The sequence below is a fragment of the Siniperca chuatsi genome, linkage group LG4 (assembly GCF_020085105.1).
Source record: "Siniperca chuatsi isolate FFG_IHB_CAS linkage group LG4, ASM2008510v1, whole genome shotgun sequence".
In the NCBI taxonomy this organism is placed as follows: domain Eukaryota; kingdom Metazoa; phylum Chordata; class Actinopteri; order Centrarchiformes; family Sinipercidae; genus Siniperca; species Siniperca chuatsi.
In genome coordinates, this window is record NC_058045.1 from 15,987,944 (window position 1) to 16,008,971 (window position 21,028).

Genomic DNA, 21,028 nt, shown 5'->3' on the forward strand with positions numbered 1-21,028 from the left:
TTTCTTTTGGTTGGTCTTCCTTTTTCGATTGCCAGTTTGTGGTCACTGAGCCTGCACTTGGTTAGAATCTGTCTCTGCTTTCTATCTCTGACAGTAGAGAGATATTCTGTCAATTCATCATCTCTTTATAGGGCTAGATAACTTTTGCTTTTAGTTCCTTCTTTCCAATGTTCCAAATAGGTTTCTTTACATTGCGTTATAATTAAATCTAACCAATCTGGCAACAATGTTAAGCCTGTATGTTTATGTTTTTTTTCCTTTTCCGTTTTGAGCGGCAGCTGAGCTTGTTGTAGGTTTAAATATTCTCGATCATATGGATCATACCGTCTGTCCTGCTGCAAGTTTCAGTTTCAACTTTTCTAAATGTAGCCTACTCCTACGTCTGTCAGTTGTTTATTAAAATATCAATGAGCGCCTGCACGTATCCAAGGCAGCCCTCCTGCTGAAAATACGTTCCCGCGCGCATGTTATGCTTTATCTGGAAGAATACGTCCCATTTTTCTGTCTTTTATTGGTATTTAAAGTCTTCAATGTGCAGTTATGCATTGCCTTGCCATAATCGAAACACTCAGCAAATATGAATATCTTCAGGGATAACTCGCAATATCGCAGTTCTGTATGAAAACGAAAACTTCACTAGAAAAGTTAATTAGCTTGGGACTAGAAATGTCTTGTACTCCACACAGTTCAGGTCTGTTTGGGGTTTGAAAATATCCACTGATAATTTGTAGTTCGCATGAGTATTGATATGACATCATCCATATCACCACCAACTGCGGCTGCTCAATTCTATCAATAACATTTTAAAAATGAAATAAAAAATGTAAACATTCTATGGCGACATTCTAGACTGCTATTCTATGGCGCATGCGCACAGCATGTCATGACGTCCCACTGATCAAAGGCGCGGATGACGAATTAAAGGCGCGGATGACGTCACGTGTAGGACAGCTGGATAGGAAGAACAACTAATCACAGGTAAGTAACTAGTTTTAATCTTAGCTGAATTTATTGGCTGATAAATTCTCTCATTTGAGGGGCTGTGAAAAACTTCATTCTTCAAAAATTCTTCAATTCAAAAATTATGTCTCGAGATAATTTCGACTCTGCTCTGTACGGTTCAGAGATATCAGAGGAATTGCACTTCCTCTATGTGTCAGAAGAGGCAGAAATACCTGAGCCTTTGGGGGTTCTAACAAGAGTTCATGAGTTGGAAATGAGCTGCAGAACCTATCAGGAGCAGAACTGTAAGCTCAAATCAGAGGTGAGTGCGCTTGAGTCAGAGTTAAAAGATGTGAGGGCCAAGGAGACCCACTGTACAAAACAAGTGCTTGCTTCCCAGGAAGAGCTCAATAAACTGCATGGCCATTGGAAGGAGCTTAACTCCCAGTTAGAGGTGATGGTACTGAAAGTAAGTGATCTGACAGCTGAGAAAAAAAGGCTGCAGGAGTGGGTCAGTGAAAACGCACAAATTAAGGAAGATCTGGACCGAGTGTCAAACTCTCTGATAAACGAGAAACGTGTCAGGGAGAAAAATGACATGAGAAAACTGGAAGAGCTGGCCCGGATCGAATCTCTGAGAGAGGAACAAAGGATTGAAATTGAAAATTTAAAGGTAGCAGTAGATTATCTACGAGAAAATGAGAAGACCCTTAGGGACAACCTCACTGCTGAACAGGACCAACTAAAATCTCTGAGAGAGAAAAAACATGCAGAGGTTGAACAGCTGGGAGCAGAATTGCAGAGTTATCAGGAAAAGGAGAGGATTCTGAATGAGCAGAACAAGAATCTCACTGCTGATGTGGCCCAACTTGAATGCCTGAATAAGACAAACCGAGCAGAGATTGAACAGCTGAGGGCAACGGTGTATGACCTTGAGCATCAAGTAGAGGAGGCTCAGCAAGACCACAGCTATAAACATGAGCTAATTCAGAAGGTGGCCCAACTTGAACACGTGAGAAAGAATATGCAGACACAGAAGAAAAACCTGTTGGCAGAACTGCAGGATCTGGAGGAAAGGGGGAAGTCTCTGAACAAGCAGAAAACGACCAGCAGTGCCATACTGGTCATGCTTAAATCTTACATAGAGAAAAAACTGGCAGAGAATGAAAATCTGTGGGCAGAAGTTCATTATCTGCAGGAACATGGGAACAACATAAATGAGAACAACAAGAGCCTGACTGACGAAGTGGCCCATCTTGAATCTCTGAGAGAGAGTAAACGAGAAGAGATTGAAAGTCTGAGGACAGCAGTGTGCGACCTTCAGTGTCAAGTAAGAGAAGCTCAGGAAGTCATCAGGGATAAAGATGAGGTAATACAGAAGCTGACCCATCCTGAATATCTGATGGAGAAAAAACAGGCAGAGATTAAAAAGCTGAGGACAGCACTGCATTATGTTCAGGAAAAGGAAGACTTTCTGAATAAACAGAATAGGAGCATCACCGATGAGCTGGCCCAGATCGAATCTCTGAGAGAGGAACAAAGGATTGAAATTGAAAATTTAAAGGCAGCAGTAGATTATCTACGAGAAAATGAGAAGACCCTTAGGGACAACCTCACTGCTGAACAGGACCAACTAAAATCTCTGAGAGAGAAAAAACATGCAGAGGTTGAACAGCTGGGAGCAGAATTGCAGAGTTATCAGGAAAAGGAGAGGATTCTGAATGAGCAGAACAAGAATCTCACTGCTGATGTGGCCCAACTTGAATGCCTGAATAAGACAAACCGAGCAGAGATTGAACAGCTGAGGGCAACGGTGTATGACCTTGAGCATCAAGTAGAAGAGGCTCAGCAAGACCACAGCTATAAACATGAGCTAATTCAGAAGGTGGCCCAACTTGAACACGTGAGAAAGAATATGCAGACACAGAAGAAAAACCTGTTGGCAGAACTGCAGGATCTGGAGGAAAGGGGGAAGTCTCTGAACAAGCAGAATACGACCAGCAGTGCCATACTGGTCATGCTTAAATCTTACATAGAGAAAAAACTGGCAGAGAATGAAAATCTGTGGGCAGAAGTTCACGATCTGCAGGAACATGGGAACAACATAAAGGAGAACAACAAGAGCCTGACTGACGAAGTGGCCCATCTTGAATCTCTGAGAGAGAGAAAACAAGAAGAGATTGAAAGTCTGAGGACAGCAGTGTGCGACCTTCAGTGTCAAGTAAGAGAAGCTCAGGAAGTCATCAGGGATAAAGATGAGGTAATACAGAAGCTGACCCATCCTGAATATCTGACGGAGAAAAAACAGGCAGAGATTGAAAAGCTGAGGACAGCACTGCATGATGTTCAGGAAAAGGAAGACTTTCTGAATAAACAGAATAGGAGTATCACAGATGAGCTGGCCCGGATCGAATCTCTGAGAGAGGAACAAAGGATTGAAATTGAAAATTTAAAGGCAGCAGTAGATTATCTACGAGAAAATGAGAAGACCCTTAGGGACAACCTCACTGCTGAACAGGACCAACTAAAATCTCTGAGAGAGGAACAAAGGACTGAAATTAACTTTTTAAAGGTAGCAATAGATTATCTACTGGAAAATGAGAAGACCCTTAGGGACAACCTCACTGCTGAACAGGACCAGCTAAAATCTCTGAGAGAGAAAAAACATGCAGAGGTTGAACAGCTGGGAGCAGAATTGCAGAGTTATCAGGAAAAGGAGAAGATTCTGAATGAGCAGAACAAGAATCTCACTGCTGATGTGGCCCAACTTGAATGCCTGAATAAGACAAACCGAGCAGAGATTGAACAGCTGAGGGCAACGGTGTATGACCTTGAGCATCAAGTAGAGGAGGCTCAGCAAGACCACAGCTATAAACATGAGCTAATTCAGAAGGTGGCCCAACTTGAACACGTGAGAAAGACAATGCAGACAGAGAAGAAAAACCTGTTGGCAGAACTGCAGGATCTGGAGGAAATGCAGAAGTGTCTGAACAAGCAGAATACGATCAGCAGTGCCATACTGGTCATGCTTAAATCTTACACAGAGAAAAAACTGGCAGAGAATGAAACTCTGTGGGCAGAAGTTCATTATCTGCATCTGGAACATGGGAACAACATAAATGAGAACCACAAGAGCCTGACTGATGAAGTGGCCCATTTTGAATCTCTGAGAGAGAGAAAACAAGAGATTGAAAGTCTGAAGACAGCAGTGTGCGACCTTCAGCCTATTGGAGACTACACTTGAGGAGCTGAGAGACGACAGCCTCCCGGAGACTCCAGCTGCTGAGATTCAGACCAAAAGTATGTGGCGTCGCTGTGTTAAAGGCCTACTGAAAGTAGGTTTGCATGTTGGCATCGCCACTGTAGGTATAGGCCTACTTATTCCCGTGGGTATCCTGGCCAACTCACTGACTGCCAATACAAACAGTAACTGCTGCGTGTGGGACTGTGTCTACCACATGATGGAGCCCTACAGCGACTTCCGATGCACAGTTCCTCATCCTTTCTAAACAAAACAAGCTACAGAAACAAGACAATTTTCAACACCACTTTAAATACTAAGAACAAATTCTGCAGTCAAGGTTCAGCTTTTTCAGTTATGTATTTATAAATCTGAATTATGAATCTATCTATCTATCCATACATACATTCATAATTTATATTAATAAATGCAGGGGCAGCACGGTGGTGGAGTGGTTAGCACTGTCACCTCACAGGAGGCAGGCCTTTCTGTGGAGTTCGCATGGTCTCCCCGTGTCTGCGTGGGTTTTCTCCAGGTGCTCTGGTTTCCTCCCACAGTCCAAAGACATGCAGGTTAGATCCGTAGGTGTGAATGTGAGTGTGAATGATGACCTCTCACCTAATGTGAGCTGGGATAGGCTCATATTGGGTGAGAGGTATAGATAATGGATGGAAGAGAAATCACATCAAATCAATCAAAAAATCAATTAATACAAAAAATAATAATAAAAAAATAAAGCAAGTAAAATAATGACAAAGATGAAAAGAACACTGTATTTACAAAGGAAAACATATACATTTATGTATGCGCGCACACACACACACACACACACATTATGTAAAATAGTACTGTAAAGTTGCTCAAAAGAGTGCAAAGGAAATGATATATTGTAGTGGTTTGCAAAAGACAAACAATATAAAGAGAAAGAAGAATATGGTGCAAATTTACAGATGCAATATCTGTATTTGTAGTGCATTTTATGTAACATGTATAGCATGTAAAGTGGAGGCAGGCGGCAGAAGAAGAATCAGCTCATCATACAGTGGCACTGGGGTGGCGATCGTCCTTCAGTATATTATGGGTTCTGAGTAGAAACTTCATCTTGCCGATGTCTCTGATGCTGGGCTCATTTACACACACCAAATCAAATTATATAAATGGTTAATTCTGGAGGTTTTAATTTTTATCTGTTAGAATAAATCGCACAAATTTGAAGGACTTAAGGAAGATTTTAATGAAAAACATTAACTAATGTTACAGATTTGTCCAAATCTATAATATAAATTACAATTATAGATTAATACATTCATTTTAAAAATGTGGATTAAAATGCTCTTTTCGTCTTTTTTCAAATGGGTGGGTTTTCCACTTTCCATTTAACAAAAGAAAGACAGAAAAGAATAACAATTTAAACTTAACACAGTTCATTCAGCTCAGCATAGACAAAGAAAACGAGAAGAAAAAAAAACAAAACCTAAAAAACCCAACACATTCTCTTCAAGTACATCTCTCAAACATTGCACATCATTTTGAGTTCTCTCCTAAGTTAGGGTGTAAAGTCAACACTAGAGGATTAGTAACTACTAGTTAGTTTGTAACTAAATCAGTTCCTATAATTGATTACAACTGGCCAATCAGTGATCAAATATACAGTTCTATCGTCATGGTTACCATGCGTATTAGCTTTCTGGCTAGCATGAGCCACTTGGCATCGTAGCACATCGTAGTAAGCTAGATCAATATTGAAATATTATATCAATAACTTAGGTCTCTACTGGATTACTGTGTTGCTAAATGCAATGCAATTACCGAAAAAATTGTGGGAAACTGCTCTTTTAGAAAAACTGCTGTTTTACCATTACTGAGTAGCACAATTTGAGCATTATCACACATTCACTTAGCAAATTTTCAGGTTATAGGCATGGACCTTCTGTTATAGCAAAAACTGTAATTGTGAGTGACATGATTATTTATTGCTCACACACCTTTTTCAAATTATGCCTGTACAAAATTAGATTTTTTTGTCTGTTTCTAGAATCTTCTAAATCACCTTTTCTGTCTTTCTTTTAGGATATAATGTCTATAAATGCCACCTTGGCTCTGTGGTTAACAGCCGTTATCACTGTGGCTTCTGCCCAAGAATATTTTTTTAGAAAGGAGCTGTTCATTTTGAAAAAAGTGGCTCTACTCTTGAACTCCCTATTTGTTTAATTCTCTTCCATCTCACCTAAAAGAGGAGCTTTGACTCCATATATGTGTTAATAATTCCATTTGGTATACCTTCATAAACTGTTTCTTTCCATTTATTAAATTCTGGTGTTTGTGGGCAAAGCCATTTATTTGTAATTTGCTTTAGAGCACAAATTGTAAGTATTCTAAATGTATATCTAGCTGCCTTACTGGATAGGGCTTCTATTACTTTTAAGGCTCTTCATGGCCTGGCCCCAGATTATATTTTAGACCTTGTAATCCCTTATGAACCTTCACGTAGTTTGAGATCTTCGGGCAGGGGTCTGTTCCTGAGTCCAGGATGAAAACTAAGGGGGACAGAGCTTTTCCTATCAGGGCCCCGAGGCTCTGGAACAACTTGCCCGAAGAAATTAGGTTGTCTGAGTCAGTGTCTTCGTTTAAGTCTCGTCTCAAAACACATTTTTATCTGAAAGCATATCCTGATTTTACTTGAACTCACTGTTTATTTTATTGCTTTTGTGTATTTTATTTCTTTATATCTCGTCATTCACTGTGGTATTTTATTTCTCTTGTTGTGAAGCACTTTGTACTTTGTTTTGATAAGCGCTCTATAAATAAAGCTTTATTATTATTATCATTATTATTATAATAATAATAATAATAATAATTATTATTTTTTTGACGGGCCTCGCCTCCATGCATGCCTCGGGATCAGCGACAGGTGCGGTCTTGTGACCGGAGGCCGGCTGACACCGCTCTGATTCTTCAAGACCGTCGGACACTGTGTGAACGACTTAAATATTTTAATTTTGGAACAAGGTAGCACGATTACTAATTCTTGAACCCGAAATTCGTTGCATCGCCAAAGCCACGCCGTTTGAGGAAACCTAAAAAAACCCTTTTAGATTGCACTGCCCAAAATTAAACACAACCCTTCTGAGTTTTTGGCTATCTCTAGCCGTTTTGATGGCTAAAAGTCATTAGGGGGCGCTATAGAGCCGACGTGCCACCCCCAAGCCCAAAAGTGAACTCAAATTTACCAGTTCAAGACTGGGCGCAAAGTTTTGTGGGGGGTTTTCCCATCCTAAAGGCCTCAAACATGTGTTTGAAGAATTAAAATTGACGCAGGAAATCCAAAATGGCTGACTTCCTGTTGGGATCAAAGCAACTTTATCTCAACTGTGGCATGTTGGTTTGGGGGCATTAAAGAGCCCCCTGACCACACCCGAGCCCAATCACTGCAGAACTTTGCGAATTCCGCCAATTATGACGTGTGTGCAAAATTTCAAGAGTTTTTGAGTATCCTAAGCCCCTCAAAAAGGCAGAAAAACAATAATAATAATAATCTCTACAAAAACAATAGGTTCCTGGCACCGATGGGCCCTGGCACTTTCATGCCCTAAATAATAAATGTTAATGATTTAGCTCGTTAGTGGGCCCCTAATGTGGTGTAAAAAAGTAGATAATGATTAATGATAATAATTGTTAAGGTGTGTTCAGTCCATTTCAATAGCATACCAAACTACAGTACATACACACATATAGATTGTATATGTTACTGTTTTTTCATTTACATATATATGTATATGATATTTACCCATAATGATAATTATGTTTACCATATCCAACATCTTCCCTAAGCCACCATCCATATAAATCAAAACCTGAAATAAATCAAACTAGAGACTATCTTGCAATGGGACCACACCAGCCAAATCGGTGTGTATGGTGCAATGGAACACATGACATGAGAGAAGTGAGTTTGGCGAAACAGATGACTGCCAGATTTATTCAATATGCCTAACCGTCCTCGCAGGGTCAACTTTTAACCTATGTTAGTTTTGACATATGTATGTGTTTTGCTGAAATATTCACTGGTTTGATACAAGGACTGTACAATATTACACATGGTTAGTCACGAATGTAGAATGTGTCATTATTGGCAAGAGGGCATAAAGTGAGGGCCAATGCCCCCCCCCCACTTCTGGCGCCCTTGCTCGGACCACACCCATCTTCAAACCCGGCCTTCATTTTGATCTCAACTCCACACCTGTAAAGTTTTGTGACTGCATCTTGCACGGTTCTGATGGTATCGCATTGACAAAGTACTGTATGGACAGATACAGTATATAAACACCCAGCAAAGTACTTAAAACCACTTCGGTTGTAGTTCCCACCGTAGTTGTCTCCAGGACCACATTTTGCCATGATGACACACACACACACACACACACACACACACACACTGGTAATGAAGGATTGCCAGTCCCGATATTTAACCTGCTGTAAAGATCCTGCCAAAACTGCAATGTGACTGAACAAGAAAAAAATAAATGCTCAATAGTTTCAGGCTCTTTCAAACAAAATCTACAAGGATCTACTTCAAAGTGAAACCTTTTCTGTAAGGTTTCTGCAGCGGGTCTTTTATTTTAGGTGAAATTGGCCATTTAAGATAATTACATTTATTTATTAACATTGTTCCATTAATTAAAATCAGAAAATAACTTACATTTTAAAACATTACCAATAATCTTGTTGTTACATTTTCTTTCACCAATGTGCACTTCAATCTTCAATTCAATTCAGGCAACTTAATAGACACATTTGAATATGTAAGAGTATTTTGTATCGTGTGTTTTAAAGGAAGTGAATTGGCTATGCAAATTCTAAATCAAACTTTTCAATAAATGAATCAAATTGTATAAAATGGCCATGTTTATCCATCAAATCAACAACATATAAAACTTTTTTTCTCATACCACTCTGGTCTGTTATTCCACAAGGTGGAGCCATGCGGTGTGAAATTATGGGTAAATATAATTTTCCAGTAATACAATATCTATTTATGGAAATCTGACTGTTTAAGAGGCAGTTTAGAAACAAAAATTCCAACCCTCCAACTTTCTGGAATAAACATTTTGGTATATGAAACCATATACCGTAGAACCAGGCTGTGCCAAATAACCTTTTATCCAGTTCAACTTTAACACTCCGATCACACCAATATTTGCCTCAACACAAGGATAAATTTGGTTACAATTCACATTTTTTCAAATTTAAACACAGACCAGATGATCTAGAGAAAATTGAAATTATGTCCAGGGCTTTTCCAATTTAAGATTTGTCTTTTAAGAAGATTACTGTGTCATCTGCAACACACTTTGATTGTTCGTCCACTGGGCTGCTATCAGATTAACCTAACTAGCTGAACGGCTGGCGCTGGGGAGATGATGATGATGATGATGTGTAAAGCGAGGGGGCTGGGTTTTGAAGACGACCTACACCTGCATGGTACTTTGGACAGAGAAATACGTCAACATCATCCTCCCCTCCATTTCGCCACTGAATCCTCATGCCGGAGAAAAGGGAAGAGGAAAAGTCTGTCTTAACTCTGACGGACCCTTGGCACCACTGCGCTAACATAATGCAACATAAAATGTTAGATTGTTCGAGTTGAAATTTATAGCGGTGTTCCCAGAAACAAAACAGGGTTACTTTTAAAATCCCAATTTATTGGTGGATCATTCCCAGGATCACGTTTATGTGATAATATGATAATTAAAGAGGCAACAATTTCGTCCCCCGATTGTGAGCAATTATTTTTGCAAGTAAGAGTCAATCTAACTGAATCCAACATGCAAAACACTAGACCACATTTATATTTGATTGTGATTTGATTTAAGGCACTATGGTGGTATTTAACTGCGGATGGTTATTATATGGATCATTGTGATCACAAATGAAAGAGCCCTGCGTTTACACGGGATTAAAGTAGGCTAGTGGATATGACTGGCTATGATTGTCACAGCCTCTGACGCACCGACCTATAATGTATGGTAATGTAAGCTACTCTTTCTGATCTGGCAACGTGCCCAAGTGCGCCAAGGGAGCTTATAGCTACGAAATGACCAAAAGTACGTTTGGCACGCTCCCGACGCACTGGGCAGGGCGCACCTCACTGCGATCTGGCCCTTTTTATTCATTCTGCTGAGAAGAGATATGAGTTACCATCATTACCACCTACCCGCGGTTTACTATTAAAATATATACCGATAAGTAAGATAAGATAATAAAATGTTACACTTGCAGTTAAAAGATTCTTCTCTCTCTCTCTCTCTCTCTCTCTCTCTCTCTCTCTCTCTCTCTCTCTCTCTCTCTTAATTCAATTCAATTAGACTTTATTGGCATGGGAAACTGACGTTAACATTGCCAGAGCATGTCTGAAATAAAATATAAACATATACATAAACAGAGGACATGTGTTATTAAAATATATACAGATAGGTAACATAAGATAATAATGTTAATAATTATAATAAATTGTAGACTTGCAGTATTTCATTGAATGTTGTACAATGTAGGAGCAAGTACATCTCTGTCTTAACCTCACCTGTCGAACACTGACCACATTTTCTGTTTTCTTTTGGTTGGTCTTCCTTTTTCGATTGCCAGTTTGTGGTCACTGAGCCTGCACTTGGTTAGGATCTGTCTCTGCTTTCTATCTCTGACAGTAGAGAGATATTCTGTCAATTCATCATCTCTTTATAGGGCTAGATAACTTTTGCTTTTAGTTCCTTCTTTCCAATGTTCCAAATAGGTTTCTTTACATTGCGTTATAATTAAATCTAACCAATCTGGCAACAATGTTAAGCCTGTATGTTTATGTTTTTTTTTCCTTTTCCGTTTTGAGCGGCAGCTGAGCTTGTTGTAGGTTTAAATATTCTCGATCATATGGATCATACCGTCTGTCCTGCTGCAAGTTTCAGTTTCAACTTTTCTAAATGTAGCCTACTCCTACGTCTGTCAGTTGTTTATTAAAATATCAATGAGCGCCTGCACGTATCCAAGGCAGCCCTCCTGCTGAAAATACGTTCCCGCGCGCATGTTATGCTTTATCTGGAAGAATACGTCCCATTTTTCTGTCTTTTATTGGTATTTAAAGTCTTCAATGTGCAGTTATGCATTGCCTTGCCATAATCGAAACACTCAGCAAATATGAATATCTTCAGGGATAACTCGCAATATCGCAGTTCTGTATGAAAACGAAAACTTCACTAGAAAAGTTAATTAGCTTGGGACTAGAAATGTCTTGTACTCCACACAGTTCAGGTCTGTTTGGGGTTTGAAAATATCCACTGATAATTTGTAGTTCGCATGAGTATTGATATGACATCATCCATATCACCACCAACTGCGGCTGCTCAATTCTATCAATAACATTTTAAAAATGAAATAAAAAATGTAAACATTCTATGGCGACATTCTAGACTGCTATTCTATGGCGCATGCGCACAGCATGTCATGACGTCCCACTGATCAAAGGCGCGGATGACGAATTAAAGGCGCGGATGACGTCACGTGTAGGACAGCTGGATAGGAAGAAAAACAACTAATCACAGGTAAGTAACTAGTTTTAATCTTAGCTGAATTTATTGGCTGATAAATTCTCTCATTTGAGGGGCTGTGAAAAACTTCATTCTTCAAAAATTCAAAATTGAATTTCTTCAAATTCAAAAATTATGTCTCGAGATAATTTCGACTCTGCTCTGTACGGTTCAGAGATATCAGAGGAATCGCACTGCCTCTATGTGTCAGAGGAGGCAGAAATACCTGAGCCTCAGGGGGTTCTAACAAGAGTTCATGAGTTGGAAATGAGCTGCAGAACCTATCAGGAGCAGAACTGTAAGCTCAAATCAGAGGTGAGTGCGCTTGAGTCAGAGTTAAAAGATGTGAGGGCCAAGGAGAGCCACCGTACAAAACAAGTGCTTGCTTCCCAGGAAGAGCTCAATAAACTGCATGGCCATTGGAAGGAGCTTAACTCCCAGTTAGAGGTGATGGTACTGGAAGTAAGTGATCTGACAGCTGAGAAAAAAAGGCTGCAGGAGTGGGTCAGTGAAAACGCACAAATTAAGGAAGATCTGGACCGAGTGTCAAACTCTCTGATAAACGAGAAACGTGCCAGGGAGAAAAATGACATGAGAAAACTGGAAGAGCTGGCCCGGATCGAATCTCTGAGAGAGGAACAAAGGATTGAAATTGAAAATTTAAAGGCAGCAGTAGATTATCTACGAGAAAATGAGAAGACCCTTAGGGACAACCTCACTGCTGAACAGGACCAGCTAAAATCTCTGAGAGAGGAACAAAGGACTGAAATTAACTTTTTAAAGGTAGCAATAGATTATCTACTGGAAAATGAGAAGACCCTTAGGGACAACCTCACTGCTGAACAGGACCAACTAAAATCTCTGAGAGAGAAAAAACATGCAGAGGTTGAACAGCTGGGAGCAGAATTGCAGAGTTATCAGGAAAAGGAGAGGATTCTGAATGAGCAGAACAAGAATCTCACTGCTGATGTGGCCCAACTTGAATGCCTGAATAAGACAAACCGAGCAGAGATTGAACAGCTGAGGGCAACGGTGTATGACCTTGAGCATCAAGTAGAGGAGGCTCAGCAAGACCACAGCTATAAACATGAGCTAATTCAGAAGGTGGCCCAACTTGAACATGTGAGAAAGACAATGCAGACAGAGAAGAAAAACCTGTTGGCAGAACTGCAGGATCTGGAGGAAAGGGAGAAGTCTCTGAACAAGCAGAATACGACCATCAGTGCCGAACTGGCCATGCTTAAATCTTACACAGAGAAAAAACTGGCAGAGAATGAAAATCTGTGGGCAGAAGTTCACGATCTGCAGGAACATGGGAACAACATAAAGGAGAACAACAAGAGCCTGACTGATGAAGTGGCCCATCTTGAATCTCTGAGAGAGAGAAAACAAGAAGAGATTGAAAGTCTGAGGACAGCAGTGTGCGACCTTCAGTGTCAAGTAAGAGAAGCTCAGGAAGTCATCAGGGATAAAGATGAGGTAATACAGAAGCTGACCCATCCTGAATATCTGATGGAGAAAAAACAGGCAGAGATTGAAAAGCTGAGGACAGCACTGCATGATGTTCAGGAAAAGGAAGACTTTCTGAATAAACAGAATAGGAGCATCACAGATGAGCTGGCCCGACTTGAGTCTCTGACAGAGACACAAAACGAGGAGAACAAAAACCTGAAGACAGCTGTGAAAGATCTTCAGTACCAACTGGAGGAGGCTAAGCAAGTGATCTGGGATAAAGATGAGCTGATAACAAAGCAAAACATGGATCTTGCTTATAAGCAGGAAGTAATAGAGGAGAGTTACATCCTAATCACCGATATGAAACAATCAGTCTATGATCTTAAAGATCAGCTAGAGACGAACCAGGAGGAGGAAATACTAGTTTGTGTTAGGAATTTAAGAGAGGGATCTAGGAAGGCTGAAAATACAGAACGACCGGACTCACCTGAGGAGCAGAGAGACGACAGCCTCCTGGAGACTACACCTGAGGAGCTGAGAGACGACAGCCTCCCGGAGACTACACCTGAGGAGCTGAGAGACGACAGCCTCCTGGAGACTACACCTGAGGAGCTGAGAGACGACAGCCTCCTGGAGACTACACCTGAGGAGCAGAGAGGCGACAGCCTCCCGGAGACTCCACCTGAGGAGCGGAATGACAACATCCTCCTGGAGACTACACCTGAGGAGCAGAGAGACGACAGTCTCCTGGAGACTACACCTGAGGAGCAGAGAGACGACAGCCTCCTGGAGACTACACCTGAGGAGCAGAGAGACGACAGCCTCCTAGAGACTACACCTGAGGAGCTGAGAGACGACAGCCTCCTGGAGACTACACCTGAGGAGCTGAGAGACGACAGCCTCTTGGAGACTACACCTGAGGAGCAGAGCGATGGCATCCTCCCGGGGACTAAACCTGAGGAGCGGAGCGACGACAGCCTCCCGGAGACTACACCTGAGGAGCAGAGAGGCGACAGCCTCCCGGAGACTCCACCTGAGGAGCGGAATGACAACATCCTCCTGGAGACTACACCTGAGGAGCAGAGAGACGACAGTCTCCTGGAGACTACACCTGAGGAGCTGAGAGATGACAGCCTCCTGGATACTAAACCTGAGGATCAGAGAGACGACAGCCTCCTAGAGACTACACCTGAGGAGCAGAGAGACGACAGTCTCCTGGATACTAAACCTGAGGATCAGAGAGACGACAGCCTCCTAGAGACTACACCTGAGGAGCAGAGAGACGACAGCCTCCTGGAGACTACACCTGAGGAGCTGAGAGACGACAGCCTCTTGGAGACTACACCTGAGGAGAAGAGCGATGACAGCCTCCTGGAGACTACACCTGAGGAGCTGAGAGACGACAGCCTCTTGGAGACTACACCTGAGGAGCAGAGCGATGGCATCCTCCCGGGGACTAAACCTGAGGAGCGGAGCGACGACAGCCTCCCGGAGACTACACCTGAGGAGCAGAGAGGCGACAGCCTCCCGGAGACTCCACCTGAGGAGCGGAATGACAACATCCTCCTGGAGACTACACCTGAGGAGCTGAGAGACGACAGCCTCCTGGATACTAAACCTGAGGATCAGAGACTACACCTGAGGAGCTGAGAGACAGCCTCCTAAACCTGAGACTACACCTGAGGAGCAGAGAGCAGAGAGACGACAGCCTCCTGGAGACTACACCTGAGGAGCTGAGAGACGACAGCCTCTTGGAGACTACACCTGAGGAGAAGAGCGATGACAGTCTCCTGGAGACTACACCTGAGGAGCTGAGAGACGACAGCCTCCTGGAGACTACACCTGAGGAGCGGAACGATGGCATCCTCCCGGGGACTAAACCTGAGGAGCGGAGCGACGACAGCCTCCCAGAGACTACACCTGAGGATCAGAGAGACGACAGCCTCCCGGAGACTACACCTGAGGAGCAGAGCGATGACAGTCTCCTGGAGACTACACCTGAGGATCAGAGCGACGACAGCCTCCCTGAGACTACACCTGAGGAGCGGATCGACGACAGCCTCCTGGAGACTCCACCTGAGGAGCGGAATGACAACATCCGTCTGGAGACTACACCTGAGGAGTTGAGCGACGACAGCCTCCCGGAGACTACACCTGAGGAGCGGAGCAACGACAGCCTCCCGGAGACCAAAAGTATGTGGCGTTGCTGTGTTAAAGGCCTACTGAAAGTAGGTTTGCATGTTGGCATCGCCACTGTAGGTGTAGGCCTACTTATTTCTGTGGGTATCCTGGCCAACTCACTGACTGCCAACTGCAATACAAACACTAACTGCTGCATGTGGGACTGTGTCTACCACCTGATGGAGCCCTACAGCGACTTCCGATGCACAGTTCCTCATCCTTTCTAAACAAAACAAGCTACAGAAACAAGACAATTTTCAACACCACTTTAAATACTAAGAACAAATTCTGCAGTCAAGATTCAGCTTTTTCAGTTATGTATTTATAAATCTGAATTATGAATCTATCTATCTATCCATACATACATTCATAATTTATATTAATAAATGCAGGGGCAGCACGGTGGTGGAGTGGTTAGCACTGTCACCTCACAGGAGGCAGGCCTTTCTGTGGAGTTCGCATGGTCTCCCCGTGTCTGCGTGGGTTTTCTCCAGGTGCTCTGGTTTCCTCCCACAGTCCAAAGAAATGCAGGTTAGATCCGTAGGTGTGAATGTGAGTGTGAATGATGACCTCTCACCTAATGTGAGCTGGGATAGGCTCATATTGGGTGAGAGGTATATATAATGGATGGAAGAGAAATCACATCAAATCAATAAAAAAAAAATCTATTAATACAATTAATAATAATAACAACAACAACAACAACAACAACAACAACAACAATAATAATAATAATAAATAAAGCAAGTATAATAATGACAAAGATGAAGAGAACACTTTATTTACAAAGGAAAACATATACATTTATGTATGCACACACACACACACACATTATGTAAAATATTACTGTAAAGTTGCTCAAAAGAGTGCAAAAAAAAGATATATTGTAGTGGTTTGCAAAAGAAAAACAACATAAAGAGAAAGAAGAATATGGTTGATGATGATGTTATAATTTTGTCCAAGTCTATGATATAAATGACAATAAACTGTATTTGCAGTTTAATACATTTATGAAAAGGCTCTTAGAATCTGCAGAGCAGTACCTCTCTTCTTTATACAGTTGATTAGAAATCCTTCAAATGTAGTGTTCCCTGATACGCAAATTTGGAAGATTGCCATTAATGATCAGTTATCTGATTCATGAAATCAGTGAATAACTTACAACGTACAGATGGGTGACAAATTAAAGGAAAAACCAACATGAAGTGTCTTAGTATGGAGTCAGGCCACCACAAGCCTCCAGAAAGGCTTCAGTGCTCCTTGCCAAGTCTGTGGAACTCTGTTGGAGGGATGAACACCATTCCTCCACAAGATATTCCCTCATTTATATATGCAACCTTTATTTAATCAGGTCATCTCATTGAGATCAAGATCTCTTTTGCAAGAGAGACCTGAGTACAGCAGATAGAAAGAAAAACAAACATAGCCAGACCTAACAAAAGGACATATAGCTTCAGAGACAGTCACAGACATCACTGAATAGATTTGAAGATAAAAGTTTATGTCATTTGGTGTCATGGAGATGGTGGTGGTGAGCATTGTCTTACACGTTGGTCCAAAATCTCGGTGTGAAACTGGATTGAGATCTGATGACTGTAGAGGCCATCACATTTTATTCACATCATTTTAATTCTCACCAAACTATTCAATGAGCCCTGGTTCACGGAACCATCAGCAATTCACTCTTTTATTCAGGTTTTTCCTTTCATTTGTCCCCCATCAGCAAGTCATTTAAGTTATTTATTTAAAGCTATTTGACATCTTATACTACTCTAAATATGTACAGTTAAAAAAGCCACTGAAGTCCGAATGAGAAGGTTTCATTTTGGGGTTTGTCTTTGTTTTTGGTTTGAAGCGATGGAGACAATTGAACATCGATCACGTTCAGTCATGTCACTTTTGGCAGAATCTTCATAACTGATTAAATCTTAAAATAAGCAATATCACCCATTCAATTCAATAACATAATATCTGACATGTATGCACTAACACTGGTGTGCTGCAGCTAGATATTCCTGTCCTCTGTTAGAAGGTGTAGGTGACTGACTATGATGAATGAATGACTGTCCACAGTCTTTTCAACTACACTGTCCAGGACTTGATTCCTCTTTCATCAGAACGTGTGCAATGAACATGTGGAATGGCATCTGGAAATACACAACAAAAATAATAAATGAATATATGTAATGAGAGATACTAAAACAGTAAGGTTCTGGCTTCTCCACATCAACATACTGTGGAATGGGTAGAGTGGTGAATAAATGTACCATTAGCTTGCTTATGCTGCCCTCTATTGGCTAAACATTGACGCAGGACAAATATGGAAAAAGGGTCAAATATTGATGCAATAATCCAATCCTGATCCTGAAGATAAACTGGAAAAGACATCCAAGACCAGCAGGGCTGAGAGGGCACCTAAGGTGGTACTCTAGGCAATGTTAGACTAATGTTGTAATATTCAGGGACAGTCAAGAGAAACTGTGTGAATGTTAAAGGTGCTATTGATAACATCCAGCCACTAGATGATGCACTCCCCCCTTCCATTTAATTCCAGTGGTGGCCACTTCGTTGTACAACCTGCATATTTCATAGTCGAGTGGAGTGAGTGAAGTGATGAATCTTTCGTGATAAAGTAATGAATTCATTTTGCAACATATTTTACATTAGCCATAGATTTAGGTTACTTTGTGCGGTGGTGTTTCATGCAACGTTATCTATAGTAATCTTAGGATATGGCTATCTAGCTTTAGGTAATCCTTTTTTCCCTCATCATTTAATAATTATAGGGGCCCTATATTGCAACACTTATGGTAAAATGATATTTCAATCATCTTTACGCTATAAGACAGTAGGTAAATATTTACTTATTTATTTTAATCCAATAAAAGGGTACAGTATGGTACATTGTAGGGATGCTATTAAAACAGACAGCGCTTGACATTAGACAGACAGCTACAGTAAAAGTTGATGTTAGCTAGTGCATAGTTGACCTAACATTAGTCAGTGTTTTCTTGGTGAAAAAAATCTCATAGCGGGTTATAAAAAAAGAGCTGAGCGCCACACAGCAACAATGGCTACAGAGAGAAAGGACGACTGTAAGATCATGTCAGTATTTTCAGATTTTTATATTAACGTGAGTACCGTAGCTGTTGAGCTCAATACATCTGGCTACATGGCTAGCTAGCCACAGGTACCTCAGCAACGTGTCTCATATTAGGGCTAATGTTAGACTGCTATATGAGATGACACCCTCAATAAAAGTCACATTTTGGGTCCAAACACTATAATGAGCAGATTTACAGTAGTTCTGAACATTAATTTAACTTCAACATGACACATTGGTAATATATTGGGATCCCACGTCCAAGAGCGACTTGCCCTGCATAAACTTGTACTGGCCCCGGGCCGTCGGTTATGTCAGACCCTGGCCCACTTCTAAATCCCCTGTGATATGCATCTTTGTTATAACGTTACATTGTTTGAGGGAACTATAACGTTGAGTAACTGGATACAACGGTCACTAATGCTAATTAGCTCCTCAGGGATTGACGCTGTTATTTTTCTAATTTTGACAATCTAACCGGTGACAACACAATAGTTAAGGTTTTAAGGACTATGACTGTTGGTAATAGTTTATTTTGTTTAAATATGCAGAACTGTAATTTTGTTTTTTTTGTTTGGACTAAGCTAAGTTAGCTAATATGTGCTAACATCAGTGTCCATTTTTTCCATACAAACTATACCATGTGATACCAGCGTCGTTATACTATTGGCTCACAAACCTTGTTAGAAGCAGGAACCAAATGTCAGACATCTCACACAGAGATAAACAAAACATTAATTTTGGACCCGTCAAAATAATAATATTTTTTTTAGGGAAACTGGTACTTTATTCTGCTCCTTTCTAAAAGCTCTGTGGATGCATTTAAAAAATAAAATCGTCTATATAATATTGTTATCAATATAACCTTTAAGCCTCATTTGAAGCCAACGGAATAACCAGTGTTGGCTGCCGGTAACAGTTTTTTCATGTTTATGGAACTTTATTAACATTACTGCAGCAGCTAGCCAGAGCATCTGTGAGCTAGCGTTTGCATTGTTGCTATACGGAAGCCTGTTCTGCAGATGTGTGTGTGTGTGTTGCTGCTTTATGTAACTGTACTTGATAGACATGCCCTGAAAGTAATGATATAGCTAGGTGTGAAAAATAAATGGTCAAACTGCAGGAATTCATTTGCTTGGCAACGTTGAGTAACTTCGATTAGCACCCTGCAGCTAGCTTGCTCAGACCATAAAGCTGTAATGTTAGTGGCCTGCTGGGCAGTGAAGCAGAGGCTAATACGGATCAGATTCCTTCTTCGAACATGTGCAGTGGTCAAGTTTTTGGTTTAGAAGTGTTTATTGTGGTGATATTAATGGTAGAAGTGCAACTAGACTCAGTTAGCTTGTTATATGGAGGCAGGCAGTGCCCTGCTGGCAGTGCCGCTAAGGAGAACTCAGCTTTCTCAGTCAATATAGCACTCACTGATAAATTTACTGCTTCGGTAGACTAACTTACAGCTTCATGTACACATACACATGTCCACAAAACTAAAGAACCACCCCCAGTCCATAGTCAGTGTGGATCCGACTAGAGCCATCCTGCCTATGCAGCGAGATGGTTCAGTCCATTACTGCCACTGCCAGGGGTGATGTGGAATAGTCCAAGTTCTCAGTCTAACATTAGTGATCCTGGATAACCAGTATCATTTATCATGTCACCTCAGTTTTTCAAACTGCTTGTTATCTACAACATCTCGGAACAACCTGACGTGACCTGAGGGGTGTTTCATGAAGGCTGACTGAAACTAGGCTTGTCATGATAATTACGTTATCGACTTATTGTATGGACACGACCGTGATCATTTTTGCTGACCTCAATATTGCCCATTTGGTTTAAATGCGTGTTTGTTTACATAAGAATGTCACCAACATTTTAGCCAATGTGATACCACTGCCATAATAAACAGCAGGGTTTTTCCTGCCATTATAACACAGCGCATAAGCGTTTTTATGTAGATTTATATTATATGCATAGGCTAACATTTAATATTACACACACACACACACACACACACACACACACGTGAGGGCAGAATAACTAGACACAGATTAACTTAATTAGGGCGGGCAAACACAGATCCTCAAACCATGACATGGCAGAAATGGGTATGCATCAAATCGGATGTGAGAATTGTGAGAATTTCTGGTGAGAGGGGTAATGACACATGAGGCCGGTGGGGGGAGCTAACAGAGGGAACAGTGCTCTGAGGTGCCATTGTGGGCGGAGATGGACATGGAGGTTCTGGGGATGAGGTGTGGGATGCAAACTTCTGGTCACGTGGAGCGGTACAGCGTGCTGCAAGTTAGACGCTAGCATTCGGCTACTCAGCCTGTTGGGGACAAATTGGTGTCTATTGGTGTCTCCTGCCTGTACAGACAGACAGGCAGGAGACACCAATATGGGGATAAATGGTTCTTTATTAGGTTATAGATGGTGAAGACAGGTGTGCAGGTATGGAGATGGAGAAGTCCGCTGGAGAGAAGACTCAATGGTGTGGAGATCGCTGGAGAAGGAGATCGCTGGAGAGAGATC

General features: G+C 41.4%; 1 protein-coding gene across 1 annotated transcript; it reads left to right on the forward strand.

Moving 5' to 3' along the window:
- Positions 1–977: 977 nt before the first annotated feature.
- Positions 978–15,620, forward strand: LOC122875169 (nucleoprotein TPR-like). Its single transcript, XM_044194020.1, has 3 exons — positions 978–3,407; positions 12,434–14,857; positions 14,905–15,620. The coding sequence occupies exons 1-3, from the start codon at positions 1,085–1,087 to the stop codon at positions 15,618–15,620; spliced, it is 5,463 nt and encodes a 1,820-aa protein (XP_044049955.1). The 5' UTR covers positions 978–1,084.
- The last annotated feature ends 5,408 nt before the right edge of the window (positions 15,621–21,028 follow it).

Excerpts from the sequence above, each read along its gene's own strand:
- LOC122875169 (XM_044194020.1), top strand. The coding sequence starts at position 1,085 with ATGTCTCGAGATAATTTCGACTCTGCTCTGTACGGTTCAGAGATATCA. Across the intron at positions 3,408-12,433 it reads AAATTTAAAGGCAGCAGTAG|ATTATCTACGAGAAAATGAG; the intron begins ATTATCTACGAG and ends AGGCAGCAGTAG. Across the intron at positions 14,858-14,904 it reads TCAGAGACTACACCTGAGGA|AGCAGAGAGACGACAGCCTC; the intron begins GCTGAGAGACAG and ends TGAGGAGCAGAG.